The sequence below is a fragment of the Nannobrachium achirus genome (genome assembly GCF_963921795.1).
Source record: "Nannobrachium achirus genome assembly, chromosome: 14".
Classification (NCBI taxonomy): Eukaryota; Metazoa; Chordata; class Actinopteri; order Myctophiformes; family Myctophidae; genus Nannobrachium; species Nannobrachium achirus.
This window is the reverse complement of record NC_137821.1, coordinates 11,721,647-11,735,732: the sequence shown is the minus strand read 5'-3', so window position 1 is coordinate 11,735,732 and position 14,086 is coordinate 11,721,647. Positions and strand designations below refer to the sequence as shown.

The 14,086-nt window shown below is 44.0% G+C and overlaps 1 protein-coding gene across 1 annotated transcript in view; it reads right to left on the bottom strand.

The window, feature by feature from the left end:
• LOC308297807 (cartilage intermediate layer protein 1-like) overlaps positions 1–7,861 on the bottom strand; it is a gene marked incomplete at both ends in the record, with an annotated part of 43,273 nt that extends 35,412 nt beyond the window's left edge. Inside the window, 1 exon segment of the mRNA XM_080741374.1 lies at positions 7,794–7,861. Coding sequence (XP_080597500.1) covers positions 7,794–7,861 — 68 coding nt within the window.
• Positions 7,862–14,086: the final 6,225 nt, after the last annotated feature.

Genomic DNA, 14,086 nt, shown 5'->3' with positions numbered 1-14,086 from the left:
ACAAACAATTAGGTTACAAAAACCGAATGGCCCAATTTTGACTTCAAAGGAGTGCATGACGGGATCAACCGCAGACAATTTAAGTGGCCAATTTGGCCACTTTCTCTGTCTGTCTGTCTGTCTGTCTGTCTGTCTGTCTGTCCTTCCTTAGTGTAGCCTTGTAGTAGACCTAATCATAATAATCAATGTCTATCAGTCCCTCTGACCCTCTCCACCTATTTTTTTTATGCACACCTGTTTTGTAGCCTTGTAGTAGACCTAATCATAATAATCAATGTCTATCAGTCCCTCTGACCCTCTCCACCTATTTTTTTATGCACACCTGTTTTGCACGCTGCTCGCATCTTTGTAAAATAAAAAAAAAGGAAACTCACTTTTGTCATGTTGTGAATATCTGCCCTTAACATTTATTCACATTTATATAATAACTTCAAAGCGATAGTAACAAATATAATATGTATTCATCTACTGTATTTGTGGTTGACGAGCAGGGCTTAACTGTAAATACATAAGCATGTATTTGTGGCGTTTTGCCGGGCACTGACTCCAGCGAGGCGAGACAGTGGAACGATAATTCAGCACCATGGACAGCGCCTTTGCCTATTCCATTCCCACACTGTGCCAGATTGGCATATGTGGAGATTTCTGGATTTCTGTTGTCATCAATCCCAGGCCGTAACTGGCCCAAGAGCCAGTTTTACTCTGACTTTTAGCTGGCAATACACTACAAGATAATCGGGCCCGACTGAATCGGGTAGAATTAAACACTACAGGATAATTTTTGTCAGATTCTCTGACCAGATAATCTAAACACAGCAATAATAAATATTATAATTAATACAAAATGCCACGGGGTTCTGATAGCTTCGTCTTGCAACACGCACACGCACGCATGTATGTATGTCGCAGGGACGCACGCACTGACATGCGTGCGTTTTGCAAGGCGTAGCCTATTGCATTAAAAAGGATAGGCCTATTAGGCCTGTATCCATTGTGTTTATTTTATGTCCGCTCCAGTTTTATCATTGTCAGTTTTGATAAAGTCATTTTATTGTATAATATTTAAGGTAACGCGCATATTTTCTAAACCTGCTGTCTGTGAAAATAGCCTACTTGTGCGTGCGAAACGCCTGCTACTACGGGCGCGCTGTGTGCGTCGGAGTTGTTAACCCAGCTGGTAGATCAAACAACGAGTTGATGATGGCCCATTAATTAAGCTACACCGCCAATTGGAACTTGAAAGGAGTATGCTAGAGATTACATAACTGCACGGACCATCAGAGAAAGCGACTGACGTGGGGTGAGCAGCTGCTGTTTAGCCTAATAGGCCTATAGTCCAAATGTTTTATACTTCCACCACGGACTAAAATGTGCGTAAAATGGAATATGGCTGATATGAGAAGGTAGAAATGGATAATTAAACGGCCAGGCCGGGCGAAAGAAATACAAATAACAGACTATTAAGCTATGGTCAATAACTATTATAGCCTACAATAAAATGAATACAATAAGGCATAAGCCTATATACAGTATATAATATACTGTATATTTGGGACTAGGGAGGGGTAAAAACGAAGGGGAAAATGGGCACAGGTAATCCCACAGCGCTTGTCAGTGTGTGTGTGTGTGTGTGTGTGTGTGTGTGTGTGTGTGTGTGTGTGTGTGTGTGTGTGTGGCGGGACAGATACGTGCAGCGCAAAACAGCTGTGCGTAAAATGGATAGATATAAGTGGAGAGGCGAGGTGGAGAAGACCCAAGACAGACAGACAGACAGACAGACAGCCCGGCGGGTGACGGCTGCTAGCGGCGGCTGCCGGTGAAGCCCGGCGGGTGACGGCGGCTAGCGGCGGCTGCCGGTGAAGCCCGGCGGGTGACGGTGGCTAGCGGCGGCTGCCGGCGAAGCCCGGCGGGTGACGGCGGCTAGCGGCGGCTGCCGGTGAAGCCCGGCGGGTGACGGCGGCTAGCGGCGGCTGCCGGTGAAGCCCGGCGGGTGACGGCGGCTAGCGGCGGCTGCCGGTGAAGCCCGGCGGGTGACGGCGGCTAGCGGCGGCTGCCGGTGAAGCCCGGCGGGTGACGGCGGCTAGCGGCGGCTGCCGGTGAAGCCCGGCGGGTGACGGTGGCTAGCGGCGGCTGCCGGTGAAGCCCGGCAGGTCACCGGCGGCTGCCGGTGAAGCCCGGCGGGTGACGGCGGCTAGCGGCGGCTGCCGGTGAAGCCCGGCGGGTGACGGCGGCTAGCGGCGGCTGCCGGTGAAGCCCGGCGGGTGACGGTGGCTAGCGGCGGCTGCCGGTGAAGCCCGGCAGGTCACTGGCGGCTGCCGGTGAAGCCCGGCGGGTGACGGCGGCTAGCGGCGGCTGCCGGTGAAGCCCGGCAGGTGACGGCTGCTAGCGGCGGCTGCCGGTGAAGCCCGGCAGGTGACGGCGGCTACGGCGGCTGCCGGTGTGGCCCGGCGGACCCGGTGGTCCACCAGCAGATCCGGAAGGTCAGCAAGCGACCACCAGAGAGAGCAGACATGACTGTTTTAATACTTCATTCATTTTTTTATACATAATTGACTATATGAGCACGTTGGTCCACTGCTGATCATGGTGCCTGCGTGTGTGCATGCATGCGTGCCTGCGTGCATGTGTGTGTGTGTGGGGGGGGGGGGGGGATAGGTTCGGCAACAGCGGCTGACGCAGCTCGATTGTCGGTCTGTCCGGCGTTGCCACGGATTATTAGGTATAATTGCCACGGCATAGGAATCATTGCCGCGGCTGTTGTCGGCAAGTCCGACGACGCCGCGGCAGGTGCCGCTGCCGGGAAGTGTATTCGCTCCTTCTGGTTGGAGGCACAGACAGATACTCCATATATGGGCATAAAATGGACGCAGATAGACAGATATCTCCATATATGGGCATAAAATGGACCCAGAACTATAACTGCAGTGATCTCCATATATGGACATAAAATGGACGCCGACAGACAGACAGACAGATACAGATATCTCCATATATGGGCATAAATGGACACAGGCAGACAGATGGTCAAAACGGGTCCTATGAAAACAGGTATAATGGGGTTTGCATTAAAGGGCGGGGCATTCATTCCCTATTTACATTGTTCCGAGTTGGCCAGGTCGCCGACTAGACGCTGGGCCGCCCGAAGGGCGGCCCAGCTTCTAGTGGTTAAAATGGAGTTTGAAGTTACAATGGGTGTATGTGGAGGCCTCCTGCAGGAGGAGGGCCTGGTAACATTTACATCAAATATCTAAATAATTAATTAAGCAAATTAACTTGTTGGCTGCCGGGCGCCGCTAGTGGCCGCTAGAGTGCCAGCCATTCTCCCGTAGGCATTCACTATCACATCCGGGTCGCCAGCCTGAACTGGCTTGGCTTTTCACTGGAATGAGTGCTATGCTAGCGAGCCGGAGGAAGTTAGCTTTCAGTTAGCAATCGGCTATGTAATTTTTTAGAAGACTGATCTAAAGTTATTCAGCCGCCAAAAAAACTTTTCTGCTGGCCTCGGAACACAATCCGGAGAAAATCCGCTGTAAAGATGTGTTTTTCTATTGGAGTGGGCGGCGTGGTGCGGCCTTTTTTTCCCATTACGGGCCGTGTAAACAGAATCGCGGCCTTGTGCTTGGATGGAAAATTCGACCGGGGCTTCGTTGATGCCTCCGATTATTTAATTCATTTTACTAAAGGAACCGAAAAATGTCGGTTCTTGTAATCCTTAATACGTCTTGCTGAAACAGCGTTTTTTGGGGGGGGCTCTAAACTTTTTTCTAAACCATTTTCAATGGAATAAATCATCGGGACAAGTAGAATGGCTCGTTGGGAAGCGGTGGAGGAGCCAGGACCACCCACGTCGCTACTAGCAGCTCAGGGTAAGCGAAATAGATTAAAAAAATTGTATTGGAATGGAAAAAAGAACCGAAATTATTCGGTTTCTGCACTAAAAGAGTTAAAAACTGTTCAGGGTGTTCATAAAAGCCTGATTAAACAATACAATTACCAAAAGTTTTTTTGAAAGTGAAATATCCCTGAGTGGGGTCAAAAATGACCCCAGGGGTTGTTATTCTTCAATATCTTTAAAAGTAAAAGTGTTAATATTTTCATATTCCAGGTATTCCTCATAAAACATGTTTGTGACATGAGGCCATTTGCATTTTTATTTATTCTTTCATTAATTTTGAGAAAATGCAGTTTTTGTATCACTACCCCACTCTTCCATGAGTGGGGTCAAAAATGACCCCAATTAAAATCAATGCATTTTTGCAATAAACTACTTTGCTCTCACACATAACTCTGCCATACTTTTGCCTAGCAACATGATTTAAACTTTAAAACTTTCACACGACGTGAGCCTTTTTTCCGCCAATAGGGACGAGCTGTAATTGTTGAAGCCCCGCCCCCTCTGTCTACTAAACGCATGCAGCAGCTGTCACATTTGCTGTCACACTTTGTTCTCACACGTAACACTGGCATACTTTTGCGTAGCAACGTGATTTCAACTTTAAAACGCTCACACGACTTAGCAGTTTTTCCGGCCAATAGGGACGAGCTGTAATTGTTGAAGCCCCGCCCCCCTGTCTTCCTATTGGCTGGGCTTTAAACAGCCATAACTCCAATCGCAGCATGGTACCGTCTCAAATCTTTGTGTCTGGACTTAGACCACCATAGGGATGAGCTGCAATTGTTGAAGCCCCGCCCTCTCTTACAAGTCTGTTGTTTCCGCCTGCCCTGACGGTCGCTTCTTGCCCTTAGGGTGTCTTACTGGTAATAGTAGTAATAGTAATATTAGTTATAGTAGTAGTAATAGTAGTAATAGTAATATTAGTAATAGTAGTAATAGTGGTAGTAGTAATAGTAGTAGTAGTAATAGTAGGAATAGTAGGAATAGTAGGAATAATAGTTGCGACCGTAGGTCACAAGTATATATGTGAACGGTCACAGCGTGTCCATATGTATGTATGTATCTCTGTCACGCCTGAGACTGTGGTTCTATGGGTTTGTTGATCTGACATCATGCTCTGATGTCACTGTGATGTCAGGGGAACCACTCTAACTGAATGGGTCATCAGTTGCTCTGACATCAGAGCACGATGTCAGAGCAACACACCCATAGAACCACAGTGTCAGGCGTGACAGAGATACACACATACATACGGACAAGCTGTGACCGTTCACATACTAAACTTGTGACCTACGGTCGCAACTATTATTACTATTATTACTACTATTACTATATTACTACTACCATTACTACTATTACCAGTAAGACGCACTAAGGGCGAGAAGCGACCGTCAGGGCAGGCGGAAACAACAGACTTGTAAGAGGGGGCGGGGCTTCAACAATTACAGCTCGCTGTGACACCGCAGCTACATGGCAACGCTCTGGAAAAAGGTTTATAGGCCTGTCACTCCTGGCATTGTGTAATGCATCAGGTGGCCCCGACCCATACACACATTGTGGAATGCATCCCACCCGGCATATACTGTACACACCTTGACTGGCAAGGGAATATGGTAACAGTATTCTGTTGTATGATTCTAGTGTAGATATGTGTATTGCAACAATAAGTTGTAGTTGACTCAACATCCGAAGGTGCATGTATTTTTCTCACTACACACTAGTGTTCCTCTGCACTCAATTACCATTTAAAGGACCTACACCATGAATTTTCACTTTTTCTATTTTAAAACCTTTTTTGGGGGTCCCACTGGCACCTTCTATCCTCACAAAGTCCTATTTCTGTACATTGTGTCTTTCTCTGGTTTTGGGAAGACAGAGATGAAAAGCTTTCCACGGGTTCTCAGAACAGTGCTGTTCTGAGAGTTGACGCATGTGACGTCACACGCGTTTCCCGTTTTTTTTCAGAGTCAAAAAAAGAAAAACATTTTTTTTTTTTTTTTCAAAAATCTTTTTTTTCAAAACTTTTTTTTTCAAAAACTGTCAAAAAGTCAAAAAAAAAATCAAAATTTTTTTTTTCAAAACTTTTTTAAAAAATTTTTTTCAAAAACTTTTTTTTTTTCAAAAACTTTTTTTTTCAAAAAACTTTTTTTTTCAAAAACTTTTTTTCAAAAAACTTTTTTTTCAAAAAACACTTTTTCAAAAAACTTTTTTTTTCAAAAACTTTTTTTTTCTGGAAAAACCCCACTAGATGCGCCCCTGAGCAAACAGAGGCCGTTTTGGTATTGCAGCTGGAGAGCCTCATTATAGTAGAGCTAGAACAAACAAAAAGAATGGTCAGAGTGTTTGTTGAGGGTTAAAACCTGTCTAAGACTCACTTTTGAGCATATATTTATACAAAAAATATAGTTTTAAAAGCATGGTGTAGGCCCTTTAAGGACCTTTAAGACCGTTTTTATAACAAATTAGCCTAATTGTCATATGAAAGAGTCAAACATTCTGAAAATAGCCGATCTACAAGCTCACAACTCCGGGGGCAGCTTGCCCCAGGAAATGTGCCAAGCTCAATAGGGAACAATGTGGCACATATGAGCCCTTGGATGAACCAGTAAACATACTATTCAGCCTTTAAATCCTGTCCGCTGGCCTACTGGTCCAGGCGCATACCACTTAGGCATTGCCACATAGGCATGGTTGCCTGGAGGTGTCGCCGGTTCAATTAGCAATCCGGACAACCCTTGCCGCATGTCACTCCTCATCTCTCTCCCCCATTTCCTGTCAGTCTACTGTCCTATCGAATAAAGGCATAAAAGCCCAAAAACAAATCTTAAAAAAAATTAATCCAGTCCTATATTGCGCTGATCAGAGCAACGGTCACCTAGTTATGGTCATTTGAAATGTTAGATACTACAGTACCGCTACACTTGAAGTACCATGAAGTATGTTCATAATCCATATAGATGCAACTATGCAAAGCAGATGTACTATTCTGCTTGTACCTCGTTGTGACTGAGAGTGATAGATGAAACAACAACCAAAAACGTCCTGCAACAATGACATAATACGCTCTTGAAACGTAAGAAGGAAAAACGATAGTGGCCTGTGGCTGTATGAACAAAGAGACTTCAATGTCTCATTGTGCACCATGGTGCCTAATCTGAGTTCCCAGAATATGTTTTGCCACCGCATAAAAGCGGGAGGGGAGAGAATATTATAACTAACACGCTAGATGGAAAAACGACAGTGGCCCAAAATGTGACTTCGAAGACGATACCAATGCTGATGCAAGCTGGAAGGAAAGATGACAATGATTTTATTAGCCGAGAGCCATGGAAACGTGAATAAGGATGTAATTAAGTATCTTTGATCTCCTACAAAGCATGTGGTTATATAACAGTTTCCCATTTCTCCGCTAAGCACGTGTTGTTTACTCATTTGTTTTACAAAATGTCAACAGAGGAGTGTCCGCACGTTGTCTCTGGGCTGAATGAAACTAGAAGCATGTGCTCTTCCGAGAACAGGTCTCCGCCAGGTCAGGTAGGTTATTGTCTTGCAACAATTAAATAATACGCACTTGAAATGTAAGAAGGGAAGAAAATAGTGGCTCTATGAACAAAGAGGGTGAGAATATTAAGACGCTAGATGGGAGGCCCCAAAATGTGACTTCCAAGACGATAGCAATGTTGATGCAAGCCGGAAGGAAAGATGATATTGATGCATGTGAGCTCAGAGCTATAAAAACGAATTAAGTATCTCTGGTCTTCTTCTTTTCGTGTCTTCGAAGCATGTGGTGGTTTTCTAACAGTTTCCCATTTCTCTGCTAGGCACGTGTTGTAATCATTTGTTTTACAAATGCCTCCAGAGGTCCCACCTATGACACCAGCATAGGGAGTGTCTGCACGTTGTCTCTGGGCTCCTGAACTTCCTGGAGTGTTGGGATGCCGTCCCCTGTAGCGGGGTGACTGTCATGGTCACTACCTCTGCCTCAAATGCAAACCACTGCGTTGACCTTCAGTGACTAACTGCTTGTTGACCAAAAAATATATTATGAATGTGTGTGTGTGTGTGCGCGCGCGTGCGTGCGTGCGTGCGTGCGTGGGTCTAACTGTTTCGCCCATTTGTGGTGAATGATGGAGACAACCATGCCATGGTGCAGTATGACTCTCATCAGCAACATTTAGGGCTTCATAGTCTCATCAGGGACATTTAGGGGTTCAGTGTCTCATCACCCACTGAGCAGTTTTTGGGCTATTAGACGTCTAATATAGGTCTAAACGCTAGTCTAAAATTAGTCCAGACACCAATTTTCGAGACGGTACCATGCTGCAAACTGGAGTTATGGATGTTTAAAGCCCAGCCAATAGGAGGAAAGAGGGGGCGGGGCTTCAACAATTGCAGCTTATCTCTATGGTGGTCTAAGTCCAGACACCAAGTTTCGAGATGGTACCATGCTGCAAACTGGAGTTATGGATGTTTAAAGCGCAGCCAATAGGAAGACAGGGGGGCGGGGCTTCAACAATTACAGCTCTTCCCTATTGGCCGGAAAAAGTGCCAAGTTGTGTGAGCGTTTTAAAGTTGAAATCACGTTGCTACGCAAAAGTATGCCAGAGTTAGCTGTGAGAGCAAAGTGTGACAGCAAAGTGTGACAGCTGCTGCACGCGTTTAGTGGACAGAGGGGGTGGAGCTTCAACAATTACAGCTCGTCCCTATTGGCGGAAAAAAGGCCCAAGTTGTGTGAGCGTTTTAAAGTTGAAATCACGTTGCTAGGCAAAAGTATGGCAGAGTTATGTGTGAGAGCAAAGTAGTTTATTGCAAAAACACATTGATTTTAATTGGGGTCATTTTTGACCCCACTCATGGAAGAGTGTAGGTATTGGTTGGTCATGCATCCAAGGGTTAAGTAGTTTACTCATAAAACCTGATGTACTGTCTTCAAGTGGTCAAACGCTGGAACAGTTTTCGTAAACATTTCAAACTATTTTAATCTAATAAATCACTGTTGCTACACTTAAAAATCCCACCCAGTGTGAAGTGAACTGGTGGCACAGGGGCATCACAAGGGGGGGAAGTGGGACTGGGTCACTAGGGCCCAAGGTGGAGGGGCCTTAATTAGTGGCCAAGGCCACGAAGTGGCAAATGGCCACTCATTGATATTGGACTTTCCCATTATTATTCTTCCGCCACTTTTTCTCTAGCGGCTAGACCGTGCAGTCGCTTTTTACGAAACTCGGCAGTATGGCAGAGGACTATGCCAAATGGCTAAAACGCGAAGCTCGCAACAATCGGCCAAAGGGTGGCGCTGTAGGAAGCCTTCGAAAGTGCAAACTTTGAACTGGTGTAGCTCATGCCCTGTTTCAGGTACAGCAATGAAACCTGTATACACTTATGCGTCTCCTCATGCCGAACAACTTTTACGCTCTGACTTTTGACCTCTGACCTTTACCTCTCCCACAATTTTGAATTATATGAAAAACAGTCAAAATCTATCTCCTCCTGGGATTTTTGCGTAACGTGCGCGAAACTTTTTTTACATGAACTTTGGACCAACACGGTCATCGCACAGCGGCCGGATTTTCTTTAAAGCGAAACATTATTTTTTAATAATTCACTGTATAATGCAGTTTCATGCAAATTATTCTTCTGCCTCTAAATCATACATGCAAAGTGACACGTTCATGGCAGTATGGCAGAGGACTATGCCAAACGGCTAAAACGCGAAGCTCGCAACAATCGGCCAAAGGGTGGCGCTGTAGGAAGCCTTCGAAAGTGCAAACTTTGAACTGGTGTAGCTCATGCCCTGTTTCAGGTACAGCAATGAAACCTGTATACACTTATGCGTCTCCTCATGCCGAACAACTTTTACGCTCTGACTTATGACCTCTGACCTTTACCTCTCCCACAATTTTGAATTATATGAAAAACTGTCAAAATCTATCTCCTCCTGGGATTTTCGCGTAACGTGCGCGAAACTTTTTTTACATGAACTTTGGACCAACACGGTCATCGCACAGCGGCTGGATTTTCTTTAAAGCGAAACATTATTTTTTAATAATTCACTCAATGTTGCAGTTTTATGCAAATTATTCTTCTGCCTCTAAATCATACATGCAAAGTGACACGTTCATAGCATTTGGCAAATATGTAGAGGGTTAGTCCAAATATCACTGAAAGCAATCTTACTCCAATTGGCCAAAGGGGGGGCGCTATACGAAGCGTTTGAAAACTCAAACTTTAAAGGGGCATAAGTCATGCCTCGTTTCGTTTGAAGACATGCGACTTGCTTACACGCGTGCCTTGACTCAAGCGGAAGACATCTGTGTCTTTGTTAAGTAAGCTCCGCCCTTAGATTTTCCGCAATTTTGAGCAGTTTGTAAAACACTTAAACCCGCTTTTATTCCGGAACTTTCGCGTCACGTGCACAGAACTTTTTTTACATGAACTTTGGACCAATATCTAAAGATCTGTCAGATCGTTTTTTTTTTATTGAACGTGCTTTTTTAATAATTCAATCAACATTGCAAGTCTTATGCAAATTATTCTTCTGCCTCTAAAACATACATGCAAAGTAAAATTTCATGATGAACTACTATAGAGGGTTAGTCCAAATATCACTGAAACCAATCTTACCCCAATTGGCCAAAGGGGGGCGCTATATCATTTTGAAAGAAGGCATCAAGTACATTACATGAAACTTTTTTTTTTCTTTTCTTTTTTTTTTAAATGACAGGTCCATTATGTGTGACTGCCGTAGTGTAGTGGTCAGTGCCTGTGCCTGATATTCGGATGGTTGTGAGTTTGAACCCCACGTTGGGTAGAGTTGATGTTAATATCCTGGATGCCCATGGCATGTGCGTATGTCAAACTCTTTAATGTTGACACGTCTGATCTAACTCCAGATCACGTTCATGTTTAAAATGAGCCCTTCTCTACCGGCCGTTTTGAGTAAAAGAAAATATGATCACTCGAAAATGTCAGAAATACTCAGATTACATTTACTCAGATTGATTTCACCCCAAGCCTCCAAAATATAAAAAAGAAATCAATAAAATCAAGGCACTCAGCCTACATAGAACTTTTTTTTTAAACAAACATGGTTAACAGATCCTGTGGCTGCCTAGTGTAGTGGTCAGGGCACATGCCTTACATGCAGAAGCTCGTTGGATCGAATCCCACCTGGGGCTTGTATAAGCATAAAACCATGACATAAATCCTGAAACCTGAAACAAGCATTATAATACAAACTGTCATGTCTACACCTATGTTGTGATTTCCAAGGATTGCAATGATACCATGTACGAGCTCAGTGGTCTAGTGGTTTGAGTGTCTGCCCTGAGACTGGGAGATCTGGGTTCAAACCCGGGTCGTGTCATACCAAAGATTCTAAAAAATGGGACCCAGTTCCTCCCTGCTTGAAACTCAACATCTAGGGTTGGATTGGGGGTAACTCCCTGTGACATACTAGTGTCATGACCAGGGGGTGTACTTGTACAACAAGTTACCTTGCGCTACAGAAACAGGAGATAGGCACCTGCCCTATGAGATTCATAGCCTGGCCGATTCATATGGTCTTCATAGCTCAGCCAGGCTTACTATGTACATCATCAAACTGTCCAGGTGCATAGTATCACAGTTTTTTTTATGTCTGTTGCATATAGGCCTACAGTCTTTTGCATACATGTTGTGTAGAGGCCAATTTGTGCTTTTACCTATAACCACCGATTAGTGTAAAACTTTGTATGCATGAAACTTTTTCTTTTTTTTCTTTTTTAAAAAAATGACAGGTCCTTTATGCGTGACTACCGTAGTGTAGTGGTCAGTGCCTGTGCCTGATATACGGATGGTTGTGAGCTCAAACCCCACGTCGGGTTGAGTTGATGTTAACATCCTGGATGCCCATGGCATGTGCGTATGTCAAACTCTTTAATGTTGACACGTCTGATCTAACTCCAATTCCCGTTCATGTTTAAAATGAGCCCTTCTCTAACAGCCGTTTTTTTTTCTGTTCTGAGTAAAAGAAAATATGATCACTCGAAAATGTCAGAAATACATACAATAGATGACATTTACTCAGATTGATTTCACCCCAAGCCTCCAAAATATAAAAAAGAAATCAATAAAATCAAGGCACTCAGCCTACATAGAACTTTTTTTTTAAACAAACATGGCTAACAGATTCTGTGGCTGCCTAGTGTAGTGGTCAGGGCATATGCCTTTCATGCAGAAGGTCGTTGGATCGAATCCCGCCTGGGGTTTATATAAGCGTAAAACCATGATATTTGGTACACTTCACAGTTTGGTTCCTTGAACAATGTCTGATATGGAGCCTTCCTAAAAATGTCCCCCAACCCCCCTTGATGCGTATTTTAATATCCGCCATTACTAAATAATGTATTTTGCATCATAAATCCTGAAACAAGCATTATAATACAAACTGTCATGTCTACACCTATGTTGTGATTTCCAAGGATTGCAACGATATCATGTGCCAGCTCCAGTGGCCTAGTGGTTTGAGTGTCTGCCCTGAGACTAGGAGATCCAGGTTCAAACCTGGGTCGTGTCATACCAAAGATTCTAAAAAATGGGACCCAGTGCCTCCCTGCTTGAAACTCAGAATCAGGGGTTGGAATGGGGGAAACTACCTGTGACATGCTAGCGTCATGTCCAGGGGGTGTACTTGTACATCAAGTTGCCTTACGCTACAGAAACAGGAGATAGGCTCCTGCCCTATGAGATTCATAGCTATGCCGATTCATATGATCTTCATAGCTCAGCAAGGCTTACTATGTACAGTACATAATCAAACTGTCCAGGTGTAACAGTTTTTTATGTCTGTTGCATATAGGCCTACAGTCTTTTGCATACATGTTGTGTAGAGGCCAATTTGTGCTTTTACCTATAACCACCGATTAGTTTAAAACTTTGTATGCACACTTCCCAGAGGCCAAGGAAAAACCTGTGCCCTGCATTTTTCACATCTGCCATTTATAGCGCCACCAGAAGGCCGACTTACAGTATGTAAAACACATTCTTCGATATTACTCCTTCAGATTTTATCCGAAAATCACACAAATCAGTACACAGTATCTCTACAGTGATGTAATCATGACGGATTTGTCAGATATCATATTCTATCTAATTGGCTAACATTGAATTCCAAGGTTTGCAGGATTGCTCCTTTTTGAACAAAATGTCTCAAACGCAGCCTGCTATGTGTGTGAGATTTTGCACACACATTCCCACTAGGCCAAGGAACAGATGCCACCCTTCTCACATTGGCCTGTTATAGCGCCACCAGCGGGTCAATTTTTGCAAAACACATTTTTGGAACAAAATGCTTCAAATCCCGCATGCAGCGTCCGATTGCCGTGAAAGGCCCAAGAACACGTGGCACCCTTTTCACTTTGGCCTATTATAGAGTCACCGCTAGGCCAAAAAAAACCTACCTGACCTGCCGGAGTCCTGTTCGGAAGAACACTGCTTCCAGTTTTTCTTTGATTTGTTCTTTGCTTTCCCTTGATGCTTTTTTGCTTTCCTGCTTTTTCTGCCTTGGCCACTTTATCGCTGCTTGCAGCTATATTTATTTTTTACTTTTGCTATTGAAAAATAGCAGATATACAAGCTCACTGCGAGCTTGTAGATCTGCTATTTTTGAAAAGTCATGAAAATGAGTGCAAATCTTTGAATATATGTATTTTTAAGCAAACATTTGTAGCTAAAATTTTGCTTCTGGGGGGGTCCCTGGAACTAAATATTTTGAGATGTCTGTGGCCAAATACATATCATTTTGGGGGTCCTTGACATAAAAAGGTTTGAGCACCACTTTCATAGAAACATAGGTTTAAAAAAAAAATGCAGATCTACAAGCTCGCAGCTTGTATATCTGCTATTTTTCAATAGTTAAAGCACAAAATAATGCATAATAATGACAACGTTTGGCCACAGATCCCCATTTGATAGGCTACTACTATGAATCCAAACTCAAGAGTGTACAAATGGAACCAAATGGACCCTTACAGGTCTGTAACTCTGAGAGTACATGAAACCATATGGACCCTTACAGGTCTGTAACTCTGAGAGTGTACAAATGGAACCAAATGGACCCTTACAGGTCTGTGACTCTGAAAGTGTACAAATGGAACATACAAATGTTCAACAAATATGAACACACAGTATTCCCTGTCACAGTGGTTCTTA